The following is a 27,231-nucleotide window of genomic DNA, read 5'->3' as shown; positions in this document are numbered from 1 at the left end:
CATGCTCATGTTGCACATCAGAAAGGTTTAGAGCTGCTACCAAGAAGACGAAAATACAGAATTTTGTCCTCATGAAGACTCATGTTAGCTTCTTAATGAAACTAACACTCTAGCTTTAATTTTAAAGCTATATTTCTTTTAAATTTGAAACCTCATGGATACAATCAGCCTTCAGCCCAAAGGGGCGACAAAGCACCAAACAGAAACAAGTTAAAGAGCAGAAGGAACACATGTCCAAAATGGGTCAAATCAAACAACCCCCAACACAAAACGGTGACATATTTTATTACTTTAGACCTTGAACTTCTATGTAAAGGTCATAAAGCTTACTAAAGGATGTAGGAAGAATTTTGTGAGGATTTAGAAAAAGAAAATGGTGCTGCAACAAAAATCTGATCATGGTGACACTAAGGTCCAATCTATGTTTTAGTGTGAATCGCAGTTATTTTGAATATGAAGCACAGAGAAATGTAAGTTACCGTAATCTATGAAAATATGTGGTTTCTTTTCTTAAAAAATATCAAACTAAGGAGGCATTGCAGCTTCGTCCTTTTTATTTCAGACTACACAGCACTAGCATTTTGCCTTTCTTCTGCCTCACTCCAAGTGAATAAATATTTCAACTGAAAATATATGTTTTTACTGTTTTAAGTTTTTTATTCTTAGCTGTTATCAAGCTCATTAATTTGTTAAAAAATTTTGTGATTCTTACCAGACACAGGATAATGGTGAACTCTGTAATCAGAAGTCTGAGTTTAAAGTCTACAAAAGAGTCTTGGAAAGACCTCTGAGGCTGGAATCCTGGCTTTCTCGCCAACTCAGACCTCTAGGGGGAGTCTGAATTTTTTATTTGCTAATTGAAGTCAAGAAATTCAATGCAAAAGACAGAGATAGTAAGAGTAATTAAATTTCTCCTTCGGACCTAATTAAGTCTGATGGGTGAAGTAGACTCACATCTGCTAAACTTAAACTGCTTTGTAGTAAAGTTTTGCATTAACTACTACACTTTTATAAACCTTTCTCTAAAGAGACAAATTCAAACATTGTATCTCAGTTACCTCCCTTTTGTTCCAGGTTTCCTTCTTTAATGTCAGCGAACCTGAGCAGAGGGAAAAGATCCTTCAACACGGAACCTCCTGCAGTCTGAAACGACCCAGTCATGTTTGAGAAACGCTCCAAAGAGTCTTTAGCTGCACTTCCCTGACCAGCTCCTTCTGCAGGTTCTTCCTCTTCAGTATATCCCTCTGTTGTATCAACACTAGACCTCAGTACAAAACCTGGGCTTTCCAGAGTTGTGTTCTGATCCTCTTTGTCATTCCCAACATAAAGGTTCTGGTCATTGGTCACAGACCATGTTTGTGTCGATGCGTCTTCCCTGGATGTCAGCTGATGACTGTCTGCTCTTTCAGATCCTAATACTTCGTTTCTGATGTGTGTTCTGTTTCCCTTGGACACGAATCTGTTTTTGCGTGCAGCTTTGAAACGTTCCTGATCGCCATAGTCTTGCTTTGGCTTTACGTGATCATCGGCAGTCGCCTGTTCTCCAGAACCACTACCATCCTCAGCCCCGCTGCCACTCCCACTACACACCAACCCTCTGTGTTCAGGGTTCTCTTTGCCTTCGTGACTTCCACTGTTTTCCTCCCCAGTTTCCTCTCTGCTCATCTCATTTTCCTTCTCACTGTCCAGTTTTCTACTTACCCCACTTTTATTTCTTGCTGCTAATATTTTACTTTGAGGCACTAAGCTGTTTTCTTGAGTATAATTCACATTGATGCTAACAGCAGAACTTGAGATTGTTGAAAATTTAGCTTCAGCTTCAGCAACTTCATCCGTTTGTCCACTGAACATGTTGCTGTCATGACCAGAGCCCGATCCACTCTCCTCTGTCAAACCCAAACCTCCAGAATCAAGTGAAGACATACTTAAATTAGCATAAAGCTCATCTTCATTTGTATCTGCACTGGATCCCTCTTCATTGTTGTGAATCAGCTCTGACAATTCAACAACGTCTTGACTCCTGACGTCAGTCAGAGAATTGTTCTGACTGATTTCTTCGTGTTGGGTTGTCTTTGCTAGCTGGGTGATGGCTGATCCATAATTAGACAGCAAAAAGAGAGAGTTAGTGGTATTTACCAGATCTTGGGAACTCAAAATAGGAGAGATTGGTAGCTGGTCTAAATTTGGCTGTGAAGAGTTCAACAAGTATTCCAGGAGGGCAAGAGAGAGATGGGAACTGTTGGAGAATTTGGTGAGAGGTTTGAGAGGTAAAGGTGTAGAGAGTTCCCCATCATAGACAGACGATGTAGAGTTTATATTCATCTCTGTCAGGGAGTTGGATGAGTCTATGAAGCCAGAAAACTGGTCAACTGTTGAATCCTCAGTCCTGGATATTGGTGTATCTGCTGCAAGAAAAGCCAAAACAGAGGAATCCTTTTTCAAATATTACCTTTTTGAGATAAGAAATGTATTTGAAGAATGGGCTTTCACATTAGGCAAGCCAAGGAATTGCTGCTTTAAAGTGAAGAAATCCCAGAAATCCTTAAGAGTTGAGAAGAAGCAAGGTAGCAAAAAAAAGCCCACTAGAGAGCGCTGCTGAGCTACAGAAAAGAACATAGATGTAGACCAAGCCCCCAGCAGTAGATGCCAATCACCAAGCTTGAGTGAGTTCAAGTAGATTATTATGAGGCAGAAAACTCGGACCTCTTCGAGAAACGTGCTGTGCGATTTATCAAAGAGTCAAGCAGATTTCATTCAGAGTAACTTAGGAAAGCGAGAAGCCCCTAATTATCACCACAATCACAATCAGCATCTTCTTATTCCTCACGGCCGCCACTGGAATCCTCCCCATCACGTCCCTCTGATCACAGGGCACAGCACTGATTAGATGCACAGTTGTGGGTCATTAAAGGCAGAAATAAAAGTACCCACTGCAATCTCATCCTGCTGTTTGCCCATCGATACATTTGCAGCACCCTGCTGTTGGGTAAAATCCCTCAAAATGAAAATTAATAGCCATTTAAAAAGGGAACAGGATAGCTTAATGGGATGTGTGACTTTCCCAGAGAAAGTGTTATGTCTTACCATTGAACAGGGGCTGAGTGGTGTGCATCAGCCCTCTGAGCAAAGAGGAGGTGGTGAAGGATTTATAGAGGGAGTCGGACAGAGTGTTGCCCCCTGTTGCTGTCTTTTCTGTTATCCACTCTGAGGTAGGACTGGCTGAATCTGAGGTAAAGGATGTCTGCAGAGGTTTGCTTACAGCGGCTCCACTCTCTTCTGGGTTCATCGTCGAGTCTTCGTGCACTTCGTTACCTGTGGACAGAAAATTCATGAAAATGATGTAATGCAATGGAACAAGATGGGACACCGATAAGGTATTAGAAAATAAAAATAGCTGGGCAACCCAAAGAATACCAGCCATCCTCGTAGGATCTGGTAATTACATACACCCTGAGATTTTGTTCATCAGCACCACAAACAGATTTGGAGACAAGGAGCAGCAGCGGTTCTGACAGAGTCAAACTCACACTGGAAACACACTCAAGTCACTCTGTCCGTCCTTACAACCATAATCTTACACTTTATTCTGAATCGCTCCAGGAGGAACAAACTTCTCACTCTGTCTGTAAGGGACAGCCCACACACCTGCGGAGGAAACTTATTTTGGTCGCTTGTATCCGCAATTTCATTCTTTTAATCACCACCCAAAGCTTGTGACCTCAAATAACGGACCTTAAGTGTCGAGTGTCTACACCTAAGTGTCCAATAACTAGCTTTCAGTGTTCAGTGTCTACCTCTAACCCTAAACGAAGTATGAAACACACTTTTGAGTGATCACAAAGATGTAAACCAAAGTTAAATCTCACTTGGAACCACAGAAGGAAAACCTGTTGGAGGGTAGGTGATGACCCCTAGTGGAGAGCTGGTGACTGTGTCTTCATAGAAGACGTCTGTGACCTTGATGTCCTCCACTGGGTGGGTGAACAGCTCAGTCTTAGTGGGAGGGTTTTCACTAGCCTGTTCTGGTAGATCAGGATCAAATGGCTGTAAAATGAAGACATGGTGGACATGAACCCACAGTTAGAGAAAATGTTTAGATTGAGACAAAACTGTGAAATCTATTATCATCTCAGACCTGTTTTAGCACTCAGATGATTGGTAACAAAGTACATCCTGACCTGAGGTGACAGGACTGACAACGACGCCTCTTCTGTGATTTGCCGACGAATTGCAGGTGGCACGGTTGTCCGAGCAACTGGAAACAGAAGGCCTGGCTCCTCGGTTATCCGGTTAACCCAAATCGCACTGGTGCTGTCAAAACTTGGACTTGTGAACGGTGAGTTCGCTGGGATCAGCTGATCGTCCTCTACCCAGTTCTGGTTGCTTCCATGAGGGGTCAACCTGTTTGGGCTTGCTTTCTCCCTCATGTTCTCATCCAGTAGAGCTTCTTGTAGGTTGACGGATTCAGATGGCGTCTTTGGCGTTAACTGTCTGCTGGTCTGGACTGGAGTGTGTTGGTTTATTTGGGTTTGATCTGTGGCCTTTTTCTGATGTTGGGTAGGTTGGTTCTGGTAGACTCTTGTCTGGTCAGCTGGAACTTCCTCCACTGGACTGTGGTCTTCTGAAGCCACGTCCAACTGATTCTGGTTGTCTGGCCTCTTCGGTCCAGCTACAGTTGATCCCTACAGAGACAGAACTTTGTTTGCTTCAACATCCTTTAGAATGGACTTCAGATGCTCAATTATAAGCTATTGCCAAATCAGTGACACTCATTTGCGTAATAATTTGCAGATGTAACTAATTACACTGCAGATGTGAACAAGCCCAGTTGCAGCTAAGCTAGCAGACTGTCCTACCTCTGTCTGGCTGTCAGCCTCCTTTGTCAGAGGCTTCAGAGGCACCATGTCGGGGCTGGAGTCACTTTCTGGAAGGACAGGGATAGAATAAACATTCCTGTCCGTAGTGAGAGCGACAGGTAAAAAGAGCTCCAGTGTCGGTTCGTACCGGGGTCTTCTAATGGCATGTCAACTATAATCTGATCGCTCCATCGTCCTTTGAGCCTGTTGGTGCAAATAGCCACCACCTGAACCACATAGCTGCTATTAGCTAGCAGGCTGGAGATAATGGCACCCTGGAAAAAAGGAAAATCACACAATTTGGTCAAAACGAATCATTGTCAAAGCTCTTCTTCAAGACACAAAACAAGTTTTTTCTTTATTGACGCCACACATTTCCACTTGGGTTGAAGTCAGTGCTTTGTGCAGATCAGTCAATAAAGTTCACTGTGTTCTCCTGCAGGTAGTTCCTCACCAGGAGAGCCATATGTTTTAGGTCACGACTTCTTCCATCTTAAAAAGAGTCCCAGCTGTGGGTGGCCAGTGGAGGCCGTGTTCTTTGGATTATAAGCAATGTCTCTGTGGTCACAGAGCTCTAGTTTCGCTCATCTGAACAAAAGACATGCTTCCAGAACGCAGGGTGTCTCTTTGAAATACAGGTGGCTGTGTTTCAACTGGTTTGCTGTTCGTTCTTGTGAAGAGCTCCAGTCACTGTCTTTTTGAGATGATAATTCCTAACTTGAGTTATCAGCCCATTTCACAAAACACTTCATGGAAATGACTGATAAGGCAAAGGTAACAGGGCACTGACGCTATTTTCATCAATTAACCGTTGATGTGCCAGATGTAGCGGTGAGGTCAGCAGATAATGGAGCAAAAACATCTTCTGTAATTACAGTTACTACTGTTAACACTTTTGTCCCCATCCACCATAGACAGATCCCTCCTACCACATCTTGGTCTCCGTCGGTCCTGTACTCCTGTTTGTTCTGATCCCTGCCCTGAAGCCTCTGGTAGGTGACGGTGTACCAGTCGATAGTGGTGTCGAATACCGCGCGGGGGCGCTCCCACGTCACCACGATGGTGGTGTCGTTCTGAGCGTCGGCCTGGACGTTTTGCGGCTCCGAGCTGCACGCTGGAAACGGCAGAGATGAATATGTTCTCTTAAAACCTTGAATAATTGTGTGAATCTTCAAAATGCGGAAATAAATAGCTGACACCACCATTGGTAAACTGTCCTCATACCAACAAGAGAGATAATATGAGGTTAAGTGACTTGATAAAAAAATAAAATAAAATACAGAACTGCATTTTAAAAAGCCCAGTTTCATAGTAAGTGTGACATTGAGTATGTGCTGCAGGTGTGTGTGTGTGTGTGTGTGTGTATGCATTCATGAATTTGCTACAAGTAAAAAGAGCCTTTCATGAATATCTGAATATGTTATTTCAATTTCTAAAAGAGCTGCAAAATAAATTGCCTATCTGCTGATCGGAGCAGTGACAGTGTGCTACAAAGTGGCAGTGCTAAAGATCCACTTTGCTTCTGGCTGCCGACGAAGCAGCTTTATGAAGGTGGAGAGTGTCGAGGACTTTTTATGATCAAAAAAGCAGCTGACCTTAAAGGACACAGAGTTAGACACAGAATTCTGAACATTTCTCCCCAAAATGTTCAGAATTCAAAGTGGTGAAAAGCTCCAACTTATTTTTATACTGTAAAATGATGATATGTTGCTTCTACTGGGAGTTTAAAGAGCTGTTGGTTGATGTAAGTTTCCCAGTTTTGGTGCTGTAGTGTTATAGATCTGAAAATCACTGAGCAGGAAAGCATGCTATGCTGTGACCTTTGTCATCGAGGATAAAGCAAGTAGAAATATTATAAATTGACAAAAACATATTCATTAGCGCTGTTTGTGCGAGGCAAATTAGAAAATGTTGAAATCAGGTGATGACATACTGGGTGTGGGTACGTCCTCCACTCCGGTGTAGGAGGCAAACACCTGGCCCATGAACTGCTGCTGCTGCTCCCTGAAGTTGTTCTGCAGGTAATCCGTGAGCATCACATACCCGGCCTGCTCCATGGTCATCACCTCGCAAAACACCTCCAGCTGATGGGAGAGGGAGAGACAGAAACACAGGCAAGAGGAAAGGTTAGCCTGAGAGGAAACATGTTTCTGCTCTCTATGCTGCCGCCAAAATAAACCCAAAGAACTGATGCTTGAAGAGGCTCATGTTGCTGCCAGGCTGCTCCATTTCTGGTTTGCATGATTGTGGCTGTGTCATGTTTTGCCTCCCTGCTTCAATCACGAGCATGTTCACAAACGCAATCCACACAACAAACCAGTGTTTGTTCTCCATTATTCTGCAACAATGAATAACCGCTACATAGCGTTATTCATTGTAACACTGCGTAGCGTCAAAGGGAGAACTCAGTCGTCTTCAGTGTGAAAACCAACCGACGTTTCAAAAAAAAGAAGCAAGCGCAGCAGGAACAGCCTGTCTGTGAATAGATCTTGACTGAACCTTTTGCTTTACATCACTTTAGTGCAAAATTTTGTCTTTGTTGATGTTAGCGACAGCTAACCAGCAACAGGCTAAAAATCCCAGGATCTGAATCCCACAGCTGGTTCAGATTCTGTTGCGTTTAAATGATTGGTGAATACCTTCACAGTGTCACTGACTGACACACACAACGAGATGCTCTTTGTTATTTATAAAATCGGTGCGATATTTATTTTTTATGCTTAAGCTAAAGCATAAAAAAAAGTTAATGTAAGAAAAATCCTACTAAGGTAGTATCTGAGTTCATCAGATTCACTATCACTGACAGCGGCGGTAAACTCAAAAGAATATAAAAACTGAATCATAAAGTTCCTTTCAATAACCTGGTGTCTGCACACTTCAACTAAAAACAACCATAACATTATTTTTTTTCCTTCCTATTTAGTTGGATTTTTACTTGAAATGTACAATATATCTTATGTGTAATGTGACAAAGGTTTTTCAGTAATTTATCAAAGTTTCTTTTTCTTTTCATCAAACACCAGGATTTTTAACAACGTTATGTAACTTTGAAGTCACTTATTATTACAATAAATATCATAACAAATATTCTAATTCCACTTAATTTCATTATGGTATTAAAAACATGCCTCATTTACATTTATTGTTAGTTCTGGTGGCTGTTAGAATAACTCTGCGACCTCCTGCTGTTAAATATTATTGACTATACTCCTTTGTTTTTGCAGTTTACTATAAACAGATTATGAAAAAATCTTTCACACTACAACTCAACAAAGTCGCACTAAAGTTGGCAAACTCTAGGTGTCAACTTGTCACATCATTGCTTACAATACAATAAAAAAATGCAGCAACTGTAAGAAAACACTGCTCATCCCAACTTATAAAAAGATTTGGTTATTTTATACATTCTTAATGTTTGTTCTTCCTAAAACTACAAAAAACAGGCAACACATTTGAGAGAGACTGACCTGTGCTTCTGATATGGCCGCCGTGTGTTTAAAGACGATCCATTCTACCGATTCAGAGCAGGGAGGAGTGGTCAGCGAGCCGTTGTAGATGTAGTACTTTTCGGTGACGTTGGGCAGGAGGGAGCTCAGGGTGAAGGCGTCCACCGATCCACTCTTACCTGGGGAAATTAATCTCTGGAGTCAAACCTCAAGTCTTACCGTTGTGCTGTCTAGTTTGTTTATAACACAGAATTTCTGTAGGCTATTCATTCAAATCATTATCCTTATCAGAAGAGCTAATGTTACATTAAAAAATATTAACTGCTGATGCACAATATGTAGGCACTAACATTGATAACAGCCAAAAAGAGTAATTTTTTTTTTTTTAAGTATCGGTCTGATAAATACAATTTGGTATCATTTGGTAAGATACTGATATTAGCCTAAAGTTTCACTAATAATAACCACTTTGCATTATTTCAAATATTGATAAGGTGTAATATACTCAAACAAAAACATAAATATATATTTTTATTCCAAGAAAAGTAGTAGAAATAAGTGAACATTAGCTTATGTCAAATTTCTGAATGAATCAAACAGGAAGTGCTTTTACTTTGCAGAATCATTACTGTCTTTATATTAATGTTCATGCTAATGTGAATATATTTACAATAACTGTAACTGACTAAGCAGTTAAACAATATCAACAATAGAACAAAAAAGACAGACGACAAATAAAATAGATTTAAAAAAACAACCCAATACATTTGGATTATCTACAAAGAAAAAGTGCCCAAAAAAAAAAAGTACAGTACTCTGTACTGTTTGAGTAAAAGGGCAAATAAACCTGGAGAAAACTGATGATATCTAGATCTCTAAAGCAGCAAGTATTCAGATTAAGAGGAAGTAGACCCAAGATAAAGCTATAAGCTTTATGTGTTTTATTGTAAAATATTTGCCATCTTTATCTTTTGTAACAAGCTCAGACTTTTCATGTAGTGACCTACCATATCTGCTCACACCACTGACTGCTTCCACTATAGGACTGAAGTTGATATTGTCCTCCAGGCTCACCTTGAAATGAAAGAAAGATTGTATGGTTGCTTTGTTTGAGGGGAGGTACAGAAACAGGTGGTTCCACGGTGAGGCCGCCTCACCTCAAAGAGAACGGCCAAGGCGGCCATCCGTCCTCCGTTCTCCATCGCGTCGTCTAAACTTTGAAATTCGTTGGGATTGTAACAGTAAATCTGCATCTGCGACACAGTCAGAGTTAACGTTATCTTTGGGTTTGAGTTGGAGAAGAAAATATGTGGCGTACTGCTGACACTTACCTCCAGAGGGTATTTCATCCCGTTCAGGCTGTGTTCAGACCCATCTGACGTCGCATTGCAGCGCCCCCAATGGAAGCTGAGTCTGGATACGCGAAACCTGGAACTCAGCCCTCCTCCACTTACAAATAAGTCCCCTTCCAGGTTGATAACCACTAAAATGTTCATAAAAACAAATGTTTAAAAAGAACAAAACTCCATCTTAATGAAAATAAATTTACTTTGGCTCCTTACTGGTTCATGACACAAACCAGAAAGCCCCAATAAAACTGAGTCTACTGGATTACCAAGTGTGAAAACACCCTGAGATTCCCAAAGTACGTTCCCCATACACAGGTACACCCTGAAATCTAAATAAAGACCACTGCAGAGTCTGAATTGCACCAGAAATGACCTCAACTCTGTGAGCAGTTGAGCTGGTGTGTAGATTTCTCACATCACTAGAAGTTCACTTGTGCTGAAACATTTAAATGCTCAATGATGCTTAACAAACGTGCCGTGCATCCTGACAGATTTTTATTCCACTAACACCCTGACAGAGCTGTTATATAAAATGTAGTCTTTGTGTGTCTCTCATGAGAGATATTTAGCTCTGGGAGCTATATCTGGGAGTCAGAGCGGAGAGAAGTTGCCTTTATGTGTATTGTTCATGCAGCCGATTGCACTCATGGTGTTGAAGCAGCATTAAATATACCACTCTGGGACTATTTGCTGGGAGAAGATCTTCTTTTCCCACCGAAGCAATTGTTATAGGTTAGCATGCCCATGACGATATGAATAAATCGATGAACTAAGCTAATAGCAAGTAGTTCTCACAAGCTTCTCTCATTAAAAGCTCTCAGATGTAAAGAAATCTTTATGAAACTAATTGACACACGCAAAAAAATATGTTGCATGAGCTCCTAATTTTGCATATGCCATTCATGGAACATAGGCGCAACTTCTACACAACTTTTCAGATATTTAAGCAACAGCCATTTGATAACAGTACTTCATGTCATGTTGTTTTGACTGATGAAGATTTACTCATGACGGTATGCAGAATGCTTGAAACTGAAGGTGCGTACTTTCTGATTAATTTCAATTTATTTAAAATTTGAAGTTTCATTTTCAAACGATGAGACTTTGACATCATTGCAAAAGTAATATAGCCGTTCCTGAATGCAACACTGAAATCCACACCCGGGATCCCAAAGGACATATTAGAATAGCTCCAAGGACATTTTTATATATTTTTTTTTACAGTTTATTTTACCAGATAAGTTGGTTGAGAACTGTTCAGGAAGCATCAAAATGAAAAGACTAATTCACCATAATCCCCTTCATAAAACTTGTCTTTCAATAAACCAGCATGTATAGCAAAATATGAAGCAGCGTAACAGCAGTTTCTAGGCTGAGTCAGTATTGCAAAAGCAAATATTTTACAATTACACATCAGTTGAGTCTAAAACTGTTCCCTCATGTCAAATATTAAGATTCTAAAACCTACTTTGCTTTTATGAAGGCTGTCCTAAAGTTTTATGAACACTTCGGTTTATATAGGTATAGAATTATGACTAGTTTATCATACAAGCCGTGTGAGATTTCTGCCATTTTCATTTTCATACATACAATGGACACACAGAGGCACATCACGACTTGCAGCTCAGGCAGTATTGTAGGGATGGAGAGGACAGAGTAGCTCAGACAGCTTTCATCTGTTTATCACTTCAGACATCACTTCACGTCTCTTCACATCGTCCATGCTCCCCCAGTCGCTTTCCTCCCTCCTGTTCTTTTCTCGCGACTCCTCTCTTCACCGCTGCCTCTCAGCACTGATCTTTTCTTTTTTCATTACATGATCCCTCAGTCGGTGCCGTCTCTCTCATTGCTCTTCTTGCAATTACATAGTCTCTTTTGCTTCTTGTTTCTTTCCCAACAGCTCACTGTGTCATTAATCTTGGAGCTGTGGATCGTTTTTTTTTTTTTTTTTTTTTTTTTTTTGAGGGGGTATATAAAAACTTAATCCTTTCACAGCTCAGGATTACAAAGTCTCGCTTTACGCAATCATTATATAAAAAATATTACCACATATTTCCACGGTGTTAAAGCTGCAGTACGTAATTTTTATTTTTTTTAAAATTGTTTTTGACGTATTTATTAAACTGTCACTATGTTGTGACAGTATAAGACAGATAATCTGTGAAAAGATTGACCTCCTTCTTGCAGAGCTATTATTGCCATCTGAAGAAATGCACCAAAAACGACCAATCACAGCCAGGAGGAGGGGCTTAGCGCTGTCAATCAATCTCATGTATTAGCTGCTAAATGTGATAAAGGCGGAGAACAGAATAGAGTAGAATACCTTCATCAGTCCCCCCAGGAGGGAAATTGACATTTCAGTACAGCAAGTCCAAAAGAACTTAAAACATAAGACATGGGTTGATGGGTAGGTGGCTGAGGCTGCAGTCATGGGAGGCTCTGCCCATTTGTAACAACTTAACTCTACAGGAAAACTATTAATTCCACATAATTGGTGGCTATGATAACTAGCCTTAACATTCGTTACAGGATCTCCTAGCTGCAGCATTGCATAGAGAATGGAGAGGAGGTGATTGGCAGCACTAAGACCCTCCTTCTGGCTCTGATTGGTTTATTTGTAATTAGTTCACAGATTATCTCACATATCATACCGCCATGACATAGAAATAATTTCAAGAAATTTAAAAAAATATATTTTTTATTAAAGTTACACACTGCAGCTTTAAGTACGGTTCTTGTACAGGAGAAAAATGAAGTTGTAGAGACACTGGCTTTACTAGGATACTCAAATGTGAGGATTCGCTTAAAGAAATCTTTCATTCTGGGGTTTTATACTTATGAAAGAAGGCGGCTTTAAACATACCAGTCTTCCCATTGTTTTGGATGGTGGTGGACTCTGATGTGGGTATTTGCCAGCCCTCTAGCTGCAGGTTCTGGAACTGCCTCCGGACCTGGGTAAACATCTCATCGATGTCCACAGGAGACTGCCGGGCGCCATTACAGGATGGGCAATTCTTCCCCCAGTTCTGCTGGTTCAGGCTACCTGTAGGTATGAAAACCAGCTTAGTAAGTACTGCTAAAAAAAAGGAGTGCAAGTCCACTCATAGTTGAGTTCAAAATTATTCATACCTCCGGTAGATTTGAGATTTAAAGTAATCTTTTTCATTTTATCATCATGCTTCCTTTGTCAATAAATTGTATTATGATACTGGAGTGTCCCTGCCAGAATCTGAGCTAAAGATTAGGGTAAAGGCATCTTTAAGCCTCAAGTAGTCTAATAATACATCATAATCTGATCTAAAGAAAATCAATAACATCAATCAGTCTGAAAAGGGTTACAAAGCTATTTCTTTTTGCTGTGTGATTGTTTTTTTATGTTTACATTTTCTTTGTTTATCTGGCAGTGTGGTGGTCAGAATTGTTGTCTGAGTGCCAACAATTCCTGAGATTTACTTTTACAAGTGAAGCATTAAGGCTTGTAGACATATAAAAATATATATTAAGAATTTCTTTGTGTGTATTTCAAATGGACACAGATACAGAACAGAAAGGTAGAAAGCTGCGGGAAAGATTTAAAAAGGAAAGGAGATAAGAGGAGAGAAAGAAGCATAGAGAGAATACAAGTCAATACCCTAAAAGTCTGAGAGAAAGAAACCCGACAAACAACATAACAACTACAACATCACTGAAAAGTACCCAACACTAGTCCATTTAAGATATATTTAGTGGCAGTCACAGCTCAATACGGAATGACTACAAAACCATTTAGGAACAGAGACTTTGGGATTCCAGAGAATTACAGTGGGAATCATTATCCACAGATGAAGACATGGAAAAGTGGGGAATTTTTTAGTGCCCAGTCTAAAATTACTCCAAGAAAGCATTGATTATTCATCTATTAGATCACGAAAAAAACAAGCTCAACATGGAAAGATACTGGGCAAAAACGGCATTCAGGGTGAAAAACATGGCTAACCAAAAATAACACAAGGATCTGTTTAAAGAGTTCCCCATATGATTTGAAGTTTAGAAAAATATTATGTGGACTGACAAAGCAAAAGTAGAACTCTTTGGAAGGCTGTAGAAAGATTTTTGAGTTTTTACTGCAGAGGTATAGAGTTTTCATTGTGATTATATGGTAATGTACAACACTAAAAAGTACAAAACTGTAGTAAACATGACTAATGCTTTTCATTGCTTGAATTAGAAAAAAATGGGTCTTTTATCAGTAGTTTGAGTATGTGCCCACTCACATGCACCAGCTACGCTCACAGCAAAGTTGTAGAGAAAAGAATCCAAGGTCAATGAGCCACTCAGTGAAGTGGCAGGGGGCGTATTCTCTGAACATTTTTTTTATGTTTATGGCTAAATGAGCTTTTGGCTGAATAATATTCTACATGTTTGTCTTTGTTTTATTTTTTATTTTTTCCAAGACAGTGCAGCATGGATTGTGCTGGAAGTCACTGATGTGGTGTTGGTGTGTGTGTGTTTTTTTTTTTGTTTTATAAGGATGCTTTTCACATGAATTATGTAAGAGAGGATGAACACACGAAAACACAGAGACAAACAAAACTCAAAGCCAAACCAGCAGCAGCACAACATTCAGTCAGAGGGCCGTAACATAAAAGACAAAGCCAGCGTGCTTCTTCATATGTTAAAACTTCATTAAAAATGAACCTTATGTGAAATGCAACAAAAAAAACCCAGCAACTTGTAAATAAAATATGAGCACATGTCAATATTGTAGGCTCTTGGCTGAAATTCCAGACAGCGATTCTGTGTGTTTGTGTGAATTTATTCATGATAGCGCGCCTGATCTGCACCTGCATTCAGTCACATGATCACAGCCGTCTGCTGGATGCATATGGTTTCGTTTATTATGTCTACACATTTGTGTTTGTAGGATTGACACTTCTTTGAGATGTTTGAGGTATATCTTGCACGTTAAGGCATGTTTCAGTTCACCTCACAGCACCTCAGTGAGATCAGGATATGGGCGTTGACTAGGCCTTTACCGTGTATCGACTCTCAGACAGTCCTTTGTTGAATTTACTGATACGTTTTGGGTCTTTGTCTTCAGATCCAGTTCTACTAAAGGTTCAGTCTGGTCCATTGTACAAGCGACCCATACAACCAGCTTGTATGACACCATTCCTGGTCCCCCTTCAATTGTAGGTCTATAGGACAATGGTATGGTACGGTTAGGGTGGAGTTACTGCTACACAACACAGTCCATTGATTTGGGGACAGAATAACATCATTGCTTGACTCACAAGACATACTAGTGCATCACATTCGTCGTCGCTCTAGTATGACGCACTGTTAGATGTGTGGGTTTAACCCCAACTGGTGGTGGAAACATTCTCCTGAATGTAACAGAATCCTAACCTTCTACAATCTTCACTCTGAAGGCCCCAGGCAGATCTCACCATGATGTTCACATTCACTTCAGCAGTTAAGAGCAACAAATTAAACGTCAAAGCTCTGGAAACCTCCTTCTAAATGATGAGCAAAGATGAAACAGGCGTGTGCGCCTGATGACTTTGTCAATATTGGCAAAACTGATATCCATATGTCCAAATATACCAAAATACTAAATTATAGATGAGGTCATATGTATTTCTTTCAAATGACTGGTTATGAAGATGCATGTTTAATGGGAAGACTCCTCCTGTCTTCCTCATCACCAGTAAGCACCCTGATCACAAACCTATTGTAAGAACTGACATAGCAGAATTATACAATTACACAGCAAAATTCCTGTAATTCATGAAGCCTATGTTTGTGTTGTGTACTGTGCTAAAGTGTACAGTAAAGACAATGGGCATAATGAGGTCAGAACAAATGGTTCAACTGTCACAGGCTTTACATTCCTGGACGTGGACATTTGTGTGGACGATAGAGACATGGGCAAAACAAGCTTCATCTTGGCTGCACTGCAGCTTTTCTAGGTAGTTTTCTAAGTTGTATTTGATGTAGATCTAGAAATCACATAGCTAAAAACATGTTACATATGTAACTGCATTTCAGAATGATGCCCATGTAACTAAGTTGTTTTTGTTGCATCATGAGGGGGAAATCATTCAAATTTAGGTTCTACAGGTGCAACGACTGCAGTTCTCTGGATAATTGCCGATCCTTAAAAAGCCAGACCTGCTGGTTCTGATTTTGGCCGATACCAAGTTTTTTTTGTCTGTTATGTTGCTAAATATAGAAAGAAAATTGTCAAGTTGACAACAGTTTGGTAACTATTGTTAACTGTGAATGTGTAGACATCACTTTATGGGTGGTTCCGTCAGTCAAACCTCTCTCACAGCAGAGCAGAAGAGGACGGTGGTTGATTATTAAACCTTTGCATAAGATCAGTGGACAATATTGGCTTCACATGAAAGTATCAGCATGTGCACCCCTACTAGGTCCTTATAAAAATATATTTTAGGAACAAAAATCCAAACTAAATAAAAATTGTCTCAGAAATGTCCAAATACAACAGTTTGACAGATACAGCAGACATGTCACAATCCTTCAGTCTACTTCAGCTCCAGCTGGCTCCTCCAGCTCCTAATAGCTGTCAGTATGTTTAAAGTAAAGAGAAAGAGCACAAATGTAGAGTGGGAACAACATCAGCCTATAAAGCAGCTGAGCTAACATCTCTGTCACCCTCCTCTTTACTGGACAGGTTCAAATTAAGCACTGCTTACAATAAAAGCAACAACTTCAACCTTTTCTCTGCCCAAACTCACATTTCTCGCAATATTTATTCAGGTTTTCTGTTAGAAAACAAAGCCGTCCAGAGTTCCAGCTGCAATAAAAGACTTCCACGTATCCGTCTCCACTTGTGCTCAGCGTAAAATAAACACGCGAGCCACGCGCACGTGCTGCGGCGTGTGAAGGGGAAAATGTCAGGAGGGTGTCAGCGGTCAATAGCCACATCTCACCCCTACAGCTTTATCTGTTAGCATCACCTCACACACACACATACATGCGCCGAAACATCCGCACACACCGAGTGACTCCGCTGACATAACGCTGCCATGGCAACAAGTAGCTGACAGTTTGAAGACAGGAATAAAAGGAAAAAAAAAACCCTGAAGCCCGACTTGGATGTCACTGAAGACTGCTGTGCTCCTTTAAAAGCCGCACCGCCCAGCCTAGCGCGCACTCGAGCTCGAGCTGGGAGAAAAATGGGGATGATTCAGAGAGGAAATTACTTTTCAGGTCTCTTAAGTTCCGTGTGATATTCAAGAGCGGTCAGACAAAGAAGTATGTAGATGTGTCACCAGCGCTTCTCCAAATCAGTCCTTTTTTTATTTTTTATCTTTGATTCAGAAAATTTGAATATTATGAACCCTCCTTTTTATTCTTCAGTCCTTTGTTCTATATGAATGTTAAAAGCACTTCAGATATTGTTACAAATGATCTAATTTTAAACCACAATAATCCGTAATTTACTAAATCTTCGGTATTATTATTGTTGGACTTAATTTAGAAGATCTCCAAAGTTAGTAATTGGTTAATGTAACTGGTTAATGTAAATATCCTCAGGGATTACCTCAAATGCTAAAGGTTCTTAAGAGAGTAGGTCTGGGCTTTGGGGAGGCAAAACCAAAAAGGAAATGTTTTTGATTATGAATGCAACAAGAAATTGTCTTTTTAGGTGTTTTTCCTGTATCTTCTTATGCAAAATCAGCTTTTAATACTTATTAAAAGTAGCCTCAAATTATGCTACCTATTCTTCATTTCTTCATCTATATTTATAGAAACAGCTAACCTCATTCAACAAAATTATTTTTCCTTTTGTAATAGAAGATTCATTTTGTTCTAAAATTGGAAAGTAGAAAGAAGTTCTTGTATAGTTTTGATAGAATAAAGTTTTATGTACATGTTTAGAAAATAATTTGTTGCGGCTCTCTATATGCAAGTTTTATTTTTAAAGCATGATAGCTCTTGCTGTGTGTTTAGGATTATTGTCAAGCTTGATGGTGAACAAACCTCAAGTTTTCCCCAATTATCTTCTCATTAAAAATATATATAAAATCTCCAAATTTTTGTTCTTGTTCAAAAAAAGAACTCCTCTCCCCTCCCTGATCCTGCCTCTATTAAGGGTGCTCCAATAAATTGAAACCTATTTCCTTCATTTTGAAACTGGGATCAGCTCAGGCGTTTTAAAAATCAGTGATCGGCCAGAAAACTATAATCAGTGCACCCAAAGCCACTACCTTGTTTCAGTCAAAACGGTGAAATTTTGTAGATCAAAAAGAAAATGAATTTTTCTTTCTTTCAAAATTAATGTGAAGAAAATATTTTTCTTCTGATGTGACAGCGGTTGTCCTTTTTATCCTCGACACTCTTATTCTTTCAGGCCAGTTCTTTCTCTTGGGGGCATCGGGCTGGAGGGGGATCAGAGGCAACAAAAGAGAATGTGGGGAGTGAAGAGGACAAAGAGAGTGAGACAAGGTGATGAAGAAAAATATTAGAAAAGAAGCTCCAGAGGAAGGAACGTAGTGTAGGAAATGTCACATTTGCTCCAGAGCTGCAAGCAATGCAAATACACACACACACACACACACACACACACACACACACACACACACACACACACACACACGCACAATCCATGTGTGTAATGTGTGTTTTCTACCACTTAGAGCTGACGTCACCCTCTGCATCTCAGCTCTGCCGAGTGATCTAACTGTTCAGAAAACAGGGTAGATAGTTGGATTGAATAATGCAGGGCTTGGAGGTTTTTTGGGGACTGTCGGCTCCTATTTGCTTCGCAGTTGGCAAAAAATAACTGAATATGTATTAAATATTCAAATGAGAGGCTGCTGGTGTTGTCTTAATGGCGCTTTCTGAATCTGCAATATTGCCGCTGCATTCGCAGGAGACCATTATTTTTCATATTCCATTCAGCATTATTTTTCAATTAACTCGTGGTGTCTTTTCACAGTGAAAAAAAAGAAGAAAAAAAAAAAGAAAGAAAATCTAACAAAAATAATTTTAAAACATGAGCTGGAAGCAAGATGGAAAATCATTTACATTATTGTTTATTTTTAGTTTGTGACTTGCAGTTTCCCCAGATAGAACTACATTTCCCATGAAGATATTGACCCAAATCATTTAGGTTTTCCTTCACTCACTCAAACACACACACACACACACCCACTTGCCTGCCACAGTGTAACACAGTGACACAAAAGAGATTTAGAGAGAATCCAAGATAAGAAATGAATCTATTATGGATAATAGAGAAGATTCACATGCAGAGAAACGGCACATGATTCATTCAGAAGATCTAATACAGAGACGAGCTGTCACACACAACAGCAGCCACCTCGTCTATCAATCAAACCGCTCTGATTTTTAGAGGGAAAGAGAGGCCCTGTGTGTTTGTCAGGAGATCTTAGGGGCCCTGAAATATCTAATCAGAACTGAGATCAGTCAGAGTCGGCTTTATTTGCCAAGTTTGTGCAGTTTTTTAGTGTATTCAAATAGACATAAGAAGAGAAAGTTGAGTTAGTGCACACATGCTAAAGTCGAAATAGTTTATGTCCAGGATGTGTGGGGTCTGCCTGTATTATATAATGGCTGAATTCCACAAGATTGGAAGACTATGTTTGGATTTTTAAGGTTTATTATTTTTTGTTCTTTAAGCTGTTGTTTAAATAGAAGCCTAGAAGTACAGTAGTGGTGAAAAACAGCAAAAACACAGAAAGTCAAAGTTGTTTTAGGCAAAAGCAGTGACTAGTTGCACATTTTATTTTATCGTTCTATTTGTAAAAAGTAGGGCTAGGCAGTATAGATTTGGAATTTTATCAATATTTTATAGTACTATAAGACAATAAAAATGATGCTAAAAGGACTTTCTTTTTTTTCATTTTTGCATACCATATGTTATGTGCTTTGGGCACATTATAATTGTTTTTGTCTATTTTTTTTCTAGATTGTTTTGGATAGACTTTAGTTGAATGACTTTTTGTTAATATATTTTGGAGTTTGAATTAATTCTTATATTTGGTCATTAATATGACGTTAATTTGTGGCGCAGTTGGTCCGCCTATAAATAGTCTGGGTTTCGACATGTGGAGAGATTCGCCCTTCCGCTCACTCCACCACCACCAGGGATGTGTCCTGATGCGGCGTGCACGTCTCCAGTCGCTGTAGGCCACAGCTGACGTCTCCAGCCTGCCATGCGGTAGTTTCTGTTAGCCTTGGCTTGTTTGCTTTTTAGTTGTGATTTTCGATTTTTTTAATTTGAAGTAGACTTTTTTTGACTTTAGTCCGGTACTAGTAGGGGCTTCGACGGCCCTGTACAGGGTTGGCCCCCTGCTGTACCATTTTGTTCTTTTTGATTGGCTCACCAGGTCCACCTTTCTGTTAATACTTTTGGGGTTTTGTATTTCTTTGTTTGGGACATGGGGAACTGAGGGTATTTAACGCTCTCTTTTTTTCTTCACAGAAAATCAAAGTAGCTGAACCGAAAGAAAAGTTCAAGTGAGTTTAAGAATAAAATTATTTTTGAATCCTCATTCTTGCCTTGTGTCCTCAAATATGTTGTACCCTTGGTGGATGTAACACCATAACATTCATAATGCAAGAAGCATAAATACTGCTCTTGAAAAACATCCAGATTTAAAATAAGCTTCTTCAGAACACCACATACATGAAGAAGTGTGATTTAATTCACTAAGATGCAAAAAGAGACTTAGTGAATTAAATCCCACTTCTTCATGTATGTGGTGTTCTGAAGAAGCTTATTTTAAATCTGGATGTTTTTCAAGATGCAAAAAGAGACTTCATTTAATCATACGGTCGAATTTATTGATATTTTTGATAAGCGCTCACCTTTGGGGGAAATTCTGCAACTCTTTCACCATTATATATCCAATGTTAGCTCCTGAAAAATACAGCGTAAACCTTTCAATCACGCCCCAAAACAGAGCACAGTTGATTTCTATTAAATGTTTATCCTCCAGTAGTGTGAAAACATTGTGTTTTTGTTCAAAGTTACCACATCTTTAGAGTCTAAGGTAATCAGTGTGCATTGCAAATCTTTCTGCTAGGCACTTGAGATGTGTAAAAATGAGCTCTCCTGAAGCATTCAGCCACTAATGTCCTCACAGTTCACACCATCTCATGTGGCGGTCATTGTCATTAGCGCTGCAACACGCTGATGAAGACTGGACAAGAAGCAGGGAGCACATAGCCTCTATTTGTGGATGAAGAAAGACACCTCTGCATGATTACCTCCCGACTCCCGGAAGGCTTCTAGAGGCAGCCACACAGACTGAGCAGCAACTGGAGCAGAAGAGCAGCCAGAATGGAGTATTTGGTGACTAAGACAGCAGCTGAGAACATTGTGGGTGGTGTAACTGAAGGATAAAGAGAGATGAAATGCACAGGAGGCTGGATGAGGAACCTAAGAGCAAGCGACTCCTTCTCCTCATCTTGTAGAAACACCACACCAAGAGATTTCTAGCTCTCAGATTTTAAAATAAAACTGAAAGAGAACAAAAAGGTTGGTGATTGATGCACCTGCTTCTGGCCAAATGCAGGTAAAGCCATGAAGTGGTGATGGTTGTGATTGCATGGGAAAACAGATTTGAATTCGATACCTGATCAGTTCTGTTCTGAAGAGTAATGTGATGTTATAGTCCTGGTGTAAAGCAGTTAGCAAAAAAACTAAAACTTTCTTCAGAAGAAAGAAAAGAATATTATAAAGAGGAATGGAAGAGAACCATTGTAAAGTAAAGTGACCGGCTGCCTTTTTGACGAGGAAACAGTAAACGTTTTGTTCGTAGGGTTGGCAGTTGATACTTGTTCATGAGGCCAGAGGTCCGAAGACGGACCATAAAGTCAGAGCCTGTATGTCAAGTAAAATCAGATCGGAGTGTGAAGAGTCAAACACAAGAGGTGTTTTTGTGAAATGCCAAATTATGTAATTCCTAAATGTGAAGGGAAAGTCTATTCTTTCATCAGCCAGCTGAATGATAAGACCTGAAGATGTTCCATAAGAACTGAGAAATTTAGCCACAACCAGAATGCTGTTTGCTGTGGCCGTAACATTTCATCCTTTGGGAGAAGTTCAAGTACAGAACTCCTTGTACAAAGTGGCAGGAGAAATGTTGATGAAATGCACTTCCATCTTTGACCACGACACTTATAAAGTTCAGACAGACCAAAACAGAGTTCTGGCTAGATAATCTGTTGAGAACAATGAGGATTTTGTGTAAAATCTTCTACAAGCTACTGGTTTCAAACTAACTCCCAGGTGTGTAACTCTCTAGTCTTATCTAGTACAAAATGTTTCCAAATGGGTTTTGGATCTATGTCAGGTCACCTTACCAGAGCCAATGTATTTCCTGCTTTGAAGATGGTCGAATTAAAAAGAAAAAAGAGAAAAAAAACGCACTCGCATGAATCACTTCCAAGTCTGCCAGAGCCCACCTCTTTCCAATCACATCGCTTCAGATGTGAAGGAATACGTAGCACAAGCATAGCACACGGGGGTGGGAGTTATGCATAATTAAAACCTGAAGGTGTGTGGGTGGGTGTGTGTTCCATAGACAAAGCACAACTGAAGCCCGCATGTCCCCCGGCTATGGTTCGGTGGGTAGAAGAGGAGAAACAGACGACAGGAGGCCAAAGAAACAAAAACAAGTAGACGGATGACAAAACATGCTGCAGTTATCTAGTAATAAATTCAACATTTGAATTCAGAATGCTCATAATGTTCCGAAGTGGCATAATCTGTCACGTTGCATAATCTGCCTTTGGTTCATGATACATTTATAAAAACTGTATTGGGGAAAAAATGTTTAATAATGAAAAACCAACAATTTATCAGAAATAAAAATAAAAAAAAACCATACATGCTAATTCTTTTGATTAGTCACAGTGTGAACTCTGGAATATTCCTTTGGGAACTTCCCAGTAAATCTGCCTGGCAGGGGAAACTCTGGGTTAACGGGATACACAACGACATGCGCAAAAACATGCATGGCAGATGGGGCCCTAAGGGGTGTCTTCCAGGCACAAGGATCCCAGGGCCCCCCTGGAGACAAGGCAGAGAGTAATAATGATGGAAACACAGAACATAAAAAAATCCTGTTTTTAATAAAAATATACAAAAATAGCAATGCTAAAAAAGAAAAATCAAATGGGAGTGTAGCTCTTCAAAAGACGTTTTGAATATCCTGCGAGTCAAGTTTATATAAAAAAATATATATACTTTTTTTTCCATCCTAACAAGCTTCATCTGGATTACCAGAAGATTATTATTTGATGTTGAACCACATAAAAACATAAAAGCATTAATAATTTACAATTAATCCATTTGGGGAAACGTGGAAGTAGAATTTTTTTTTATCTCAAGAGCAAGAGATGTTCCAAAAGAGCTGGTATGCAAAAAAAAAAAAAGGTATATTTGGGTTTCTTTTCTTGTCTGAAGCTTAAAGCATGAACAAATCTTAATGATATTTTGAGGTCCTTACGGACTTTCAGGCTATTGTTTAGGTTTCAGGTTGGATTTATGTTGATAATTTTGCATTTAAATTTAGAATTTGTTTTGTTAAATTAATCTGCAACAGTTATTTTTTACTTAAATAACTTGCATTTTTTTCCACTCTATGGTAGAAATGCAATTTAGTTTATTTCCAACATTGAGGCTAAACCTTTCCTGTTTTAAGTCAATTGGGATCAACAAAAGGATTTCTATTTGAAACATGCCAAAACAATCAAGTAAAACATCTTTTGTTTGTGTTTCTTTGTTCAAATCTTTTCAAATTCAAAAATTCACATACATTTCATTAGAATTTGGTGATTAAAATTGCCTCTTTTAAACACATTTTGTATCAAATGTTTCGAGTTTCTATCTACAATCTTCTCCCAACAGCTTGCTGAGACTTTGGCCCATTTGTTTTGACAGAACTGAATTTGGGGATTGGGTTTTTAGACTGCCTTGCTCAAGCACACACACCTTTTTAGCTTAATCTTAATCTCAGACCACACCAGCCCTGTTTAGTATGCTTTAATCAAAGTCCAGTTTGTTTGTCTAGTAGGTCAAGTTTGTTTGGGGAGGTGTGAATGCGTAATCGAACTTTGCTAGGAACCAAAAAAGCGAACTCTGGTCAGTTTGATTGAAGTGAACTCTAGTGCAGTTGAAATACATATGTGAATGCAAAGTGAACCATAGACCTCTCCAAAAAGCAGGAAGCACACAACTACAGGACATTCTGGGTAAATACAACCAAAATAAAATTGAGAGTCTGGCGCTTAGCGGCAGAAATGTCTCGAGGTCTTTTGCCAAAGACAGAAGAGAAATCCTTTAATGATAGAAATCTCACACTACTCCATTTTTGTTTACATTTTATGAAGATAGAAGTTGCGTTCACGTCTCCTTCAGAGGTTTTTGTGTCACTTCCTTCATTGGTTTTTGGTGCAGCGCCACCACAGGTGAGGAGGGAAACAGGTGGCGGTGTGAAAGTGAACCACATCAGCTGAAAATGTAACACCTGGTGTGGGCAAATTTGGTGCCCAATCGAACACAGTTTAACCGGTCAGAAAACAACCTTAGTGTGGTAAGCTTCTAAATTTAAAGGTAAAAACTTCTGTGAGAAATTCTCTTAATGTCAGACAAAACAAATCTGTCTTTCTTACATGGCAGGTTGGTAAGTAGTTGTATAGGCACATTTAATTAGAGGTATGTAGTCATTTAAACCTGCTGCAGTAAATCTAAGCGAACAGCCATGGTTTGTTGGAGGCAAGTTCATTGTAAAGGCCTATAGGGATTTGGATGTATCCTGTCTTGAAAGTTCTTCGACTCTCACTCTCTCTCTCGTTCCCCTGGCTGTCTCCCTTTCATTCGCTTCCCCCCAGACCCCCCTTTACTTCTGACCTAACTAAAAACGTGGTGCGCTGTGCCTCACAATGAAGTGTGGTCCTTTCAAATGTTAATGCTTTTACTCTCGGCTCAGAGCACAGCACAAGGCGAGAAACAGAGCTGGACACAAAAACAAGCTTGTGTACACATGCACGTTTTTGCACACACACACACACACACACACACACACACACACACACACACACACATGCACACGCACATTTGTCTTGCTGGCTTTGCGGAGACTTTCCATTGACTTCCATTCATTTCTACAACCTAACCCCAACCAAAACTCAATTTCCTAACCCAAAAACAGCATTTCTTCTTTGGGAGGGAGCAGTCTTGTCTGCTGTCGTCAGATGTCAATTGTTCTACCAGTTGCTACCAGATATGAGCTCTGAGCCTTCCACTCATTCTGTGATGTCTGGACTTTGGATATTTTTATATTTTCCCCATTAAATCATCATTCTCACTCAACAACCTGGGGTCACGCTCTTAAGCCTCCCTGGCAAGGTCTATTCAGGGGTCCTGGAGAAGAGGGTCCGTCGGATAGTCGAACCTCGAATTTAGGAAGAGCAGTGTGGTTTTCGTCCTGGTCGTGGAACACTGGACCAGCTCTACACYCTCAGCAGGGTCCTGGAGGGTGCATGGGAGTTCGCCCAACCGATCTACATGTGTTTTGAGGACTTAGAGAAGGCGTTCAACCGCGTCCCTCGGGGTGTTCTGCGGGGGGTCCTCTGGGAGTATGGGGTAACGGGCCCTTTGATACGGGCTGTYAGGTCCCTGTATGACCGGTGTCAGAGTCTGGTCCGCATTGCCGGCAKTAAGTCGGGCTCGTTTCYGGTGAGAGTTGGACTCCACCAAGGCTGCCCTTTGTCACCGATTCTGTTCATTACTTTCATGGACAGAATTTCTAGGCGCGGCCAAGGTGTTGAGGGGATCTGTTTTGGTGGCCTTAGAATCGCATCTCTGGTTTTTGTGGATGATTTGGTCCTGTTAGCTTCATCAGGTCTGCAGCTCTCACTGGAGCGGTTCGCAGCCGAGTGTGAAGCGGCCGGGATGAGGCTCAGTGCCTCCAAATCCGAGGCCATGGTCTTGAGCCGGAAAAGGGTATGCCTTCTCCGGGTCGGGGAGGTTGTCCTGCCCCAAGTGGAGGAGTTTAAGTATCTCAGGTTCTTGCTCACAAAAGAGGGAAGAAGGAAGCGGGAGGTCGACAGGCAGATTGGCGCAGCGTCTGCCATGAAGCAGGCGCTGTACCGGTCCGCAGTGGTGAAGAGAGAGCTGAGTCAAAAAGCGAAGCTCTCGATTTACCGGTCGATCTACGTTCCYACCCTCATCTATGGTCATGAGCTTTGGGTCATGCCCGAAAGAACGAGGTCCTGGGTATAAGCGGTCGAAATGGGTTTCCTCCGCAGGGTGGCTGGGTTCTCCCTTAGAAATAGGGTGAGAAGCTCGGTCATCTGGGAGGGACTCAGAGTAGAGCTGCTGCTCCTTCACGTCGAGAGGCATACCACTGTGTTAATAAACAAATAATCCTTCTTATTTGAGCACAGTCTACTTGGAAAAACGTGAAGATCAGGAAAATGCCCTCACGTTCCACAAAAGACCTCCATTTGTTGGTGAAAATGGTTATAATGGACCTCTATAGGTTACATACAAGTATACACACACACACACACACACACACACACACACACACACACACACACACACACACACACACACACGCACACACAGAAGGACACAGTGGTAGCTACAGTTACAGTGAATCTCAATGAACTACCAGAGGAACTCATTTGTGTTGATGAACTTCCAGACCCAACACAGAGAAAAGGAAAATGTGTATCCACTTCATTTCTGCTGCTGAAAGGTTGTTCATTATTCATGTCAGTGTATCACACAAAAAACCCATTCCAATTTGACAAACAAGGTGAAGGTGCCAGACAAATTGATTGTAAAGCTCTGACAAGAAGACAGAGCAATCTGAAGGATGAAATGCAGGTGCACCTATTGAGATTCAGTCTTTGTCATGTATAACAGCAGTAATGGGTAGGAAATGGATTAAAGCATTGGCTTTGTATTCATCCAAGGTTGGAAGTAAGGGAGTAGGTCAGTACGGGGGTAGGGAGCATAAACCCCATTGAATTTTGCTCAAATTAACATGTTTCGCAAGTAGAAATAGGTTTTGTTCTGTTGTAATTAGGCTTGGTGTCTAAGTATTTCAGATTTCTCGTACTGATTATCATCATTTGGAGGTAATGCATTGAAAATGCTGTGCTACATCGTTTGACAAGCAGCAGTTCCTCCCATTAATATTCATGGTGAAATCTGCTGAGAGTCAGCATTAGAAAATTTTTTCACATTGCTGTCACTCTGATCAATTCGATAATGTAATTGTAACTAATCAACTAAATGAAACAGTTTGCTTTTATAATTCCAGGTGAGATCCATTAGCAGCAGTGGGAATCATCATACATCTTAGCATTTTACAGCTAATGTGATCCATGGAGGTGAAGGTTAATAACCCTAATAGCTCTTGTTTTAGCCTGCTGATGGCCGGCGGGTCTCTCCTGAGCAGTAAAACTCTAATCACTCCCTGAGGGGTCCTTACTGCCTGTCTGCGTCCACTCTTTGTTTCTGTCTGATCGTAGCTTAACTCTGCAGGGGCTCCGTGCTGAGTTAGCTCAAGTCACCGAACC

At 40.3% G+C, this 27,231-nt stretch overlaps 1 protein-coding gene across 5 annotated transcripts in view; it reads right to left on the bottom strand.

Moving 5' to 3' along the window:
- The window catches only part of ptprz1b (protein tyrosine phosphatase receptor type Z1b), a 64,926-nt gene that overhangs the window by 11,552 nt on the left and 26,143 nt on the right, over positions 1-27,231 (bottom strand). For 3 of the 5 annotated variants that reach the window (XR_532787.2, XM_008401422.2, XM_008401423.2), the window contains exons 3-15: positions 12,515-12,694; positions 9,634-9,785; positions 9,460-9,555; positions 9,310-9,376; positions 8,324-8,481; positions 6,790-6,940; positions 5,786-5,970; positions 5,005-5,131; positions 4,857-4,924; positions 4,179-4,682; positions 3,867-4,044; positions 3,085-3,312; positions 1,059-2,405 (exon numbers count right to left, since the gene is read on the bottom strand). Coding sequence is in view for 4 of the 5 variants with exons in the window: in XM_008401422.2 (XP_008399644.1) it covers positions 1,059-2,405; positions 3,085-3,312; positions 3,867-4,044; positions 4,179-4,682; positions 4,857-4,924; positions 5,005-5,131; positions 5,786-5,970; positions 6,790-6,940; positions 8,324-8,481; positions 9,310-9,376; positions 9,460-9,555; positions 9,634-9,785; positions 12,515-12,694 (3,441 nt within the window). In the remaining variant the exon portion in view is untranslated. The remainder of the gene's footprint in view (positions 1-1,058; positions 2,406-3,084; positions 3,313-3,866; positions 4,045-4,178; positions 4,683-4,856; positions 4,925-5,004; positions 5,132-5,785; positions 5,971-6,789; positions 6,941-8,323; positions 8,482-9,309; positions 9,377-9,459; positions 9,556-9,633; positions 9,786-12,514; positions 12,695-27,231) is intronic. The other 2 variants (XM_008401424.2, XM_008401425.2) reach the window with 1 other exon arrangement.

This window comes from Poecilia reticulata, linkage group LG23 (assembly GCF_000633615.1).
Source record: "Poecilia reticulata strain Guanapo linkage group LG23, Guppy_female_1.0+MT, whole genome shotgun sequence".
Classification (NCBI taxonomy): domain Eukaryota; kingdom Metazoa; phylum Chordata; class Actinopteri; order Cyprinodontiformes; family Poeciliidae; genus Poecilia; species Poecilia reticulata.
This window is presented reverse-complemented; position numbering and strand designations above follow the sequence as displayed.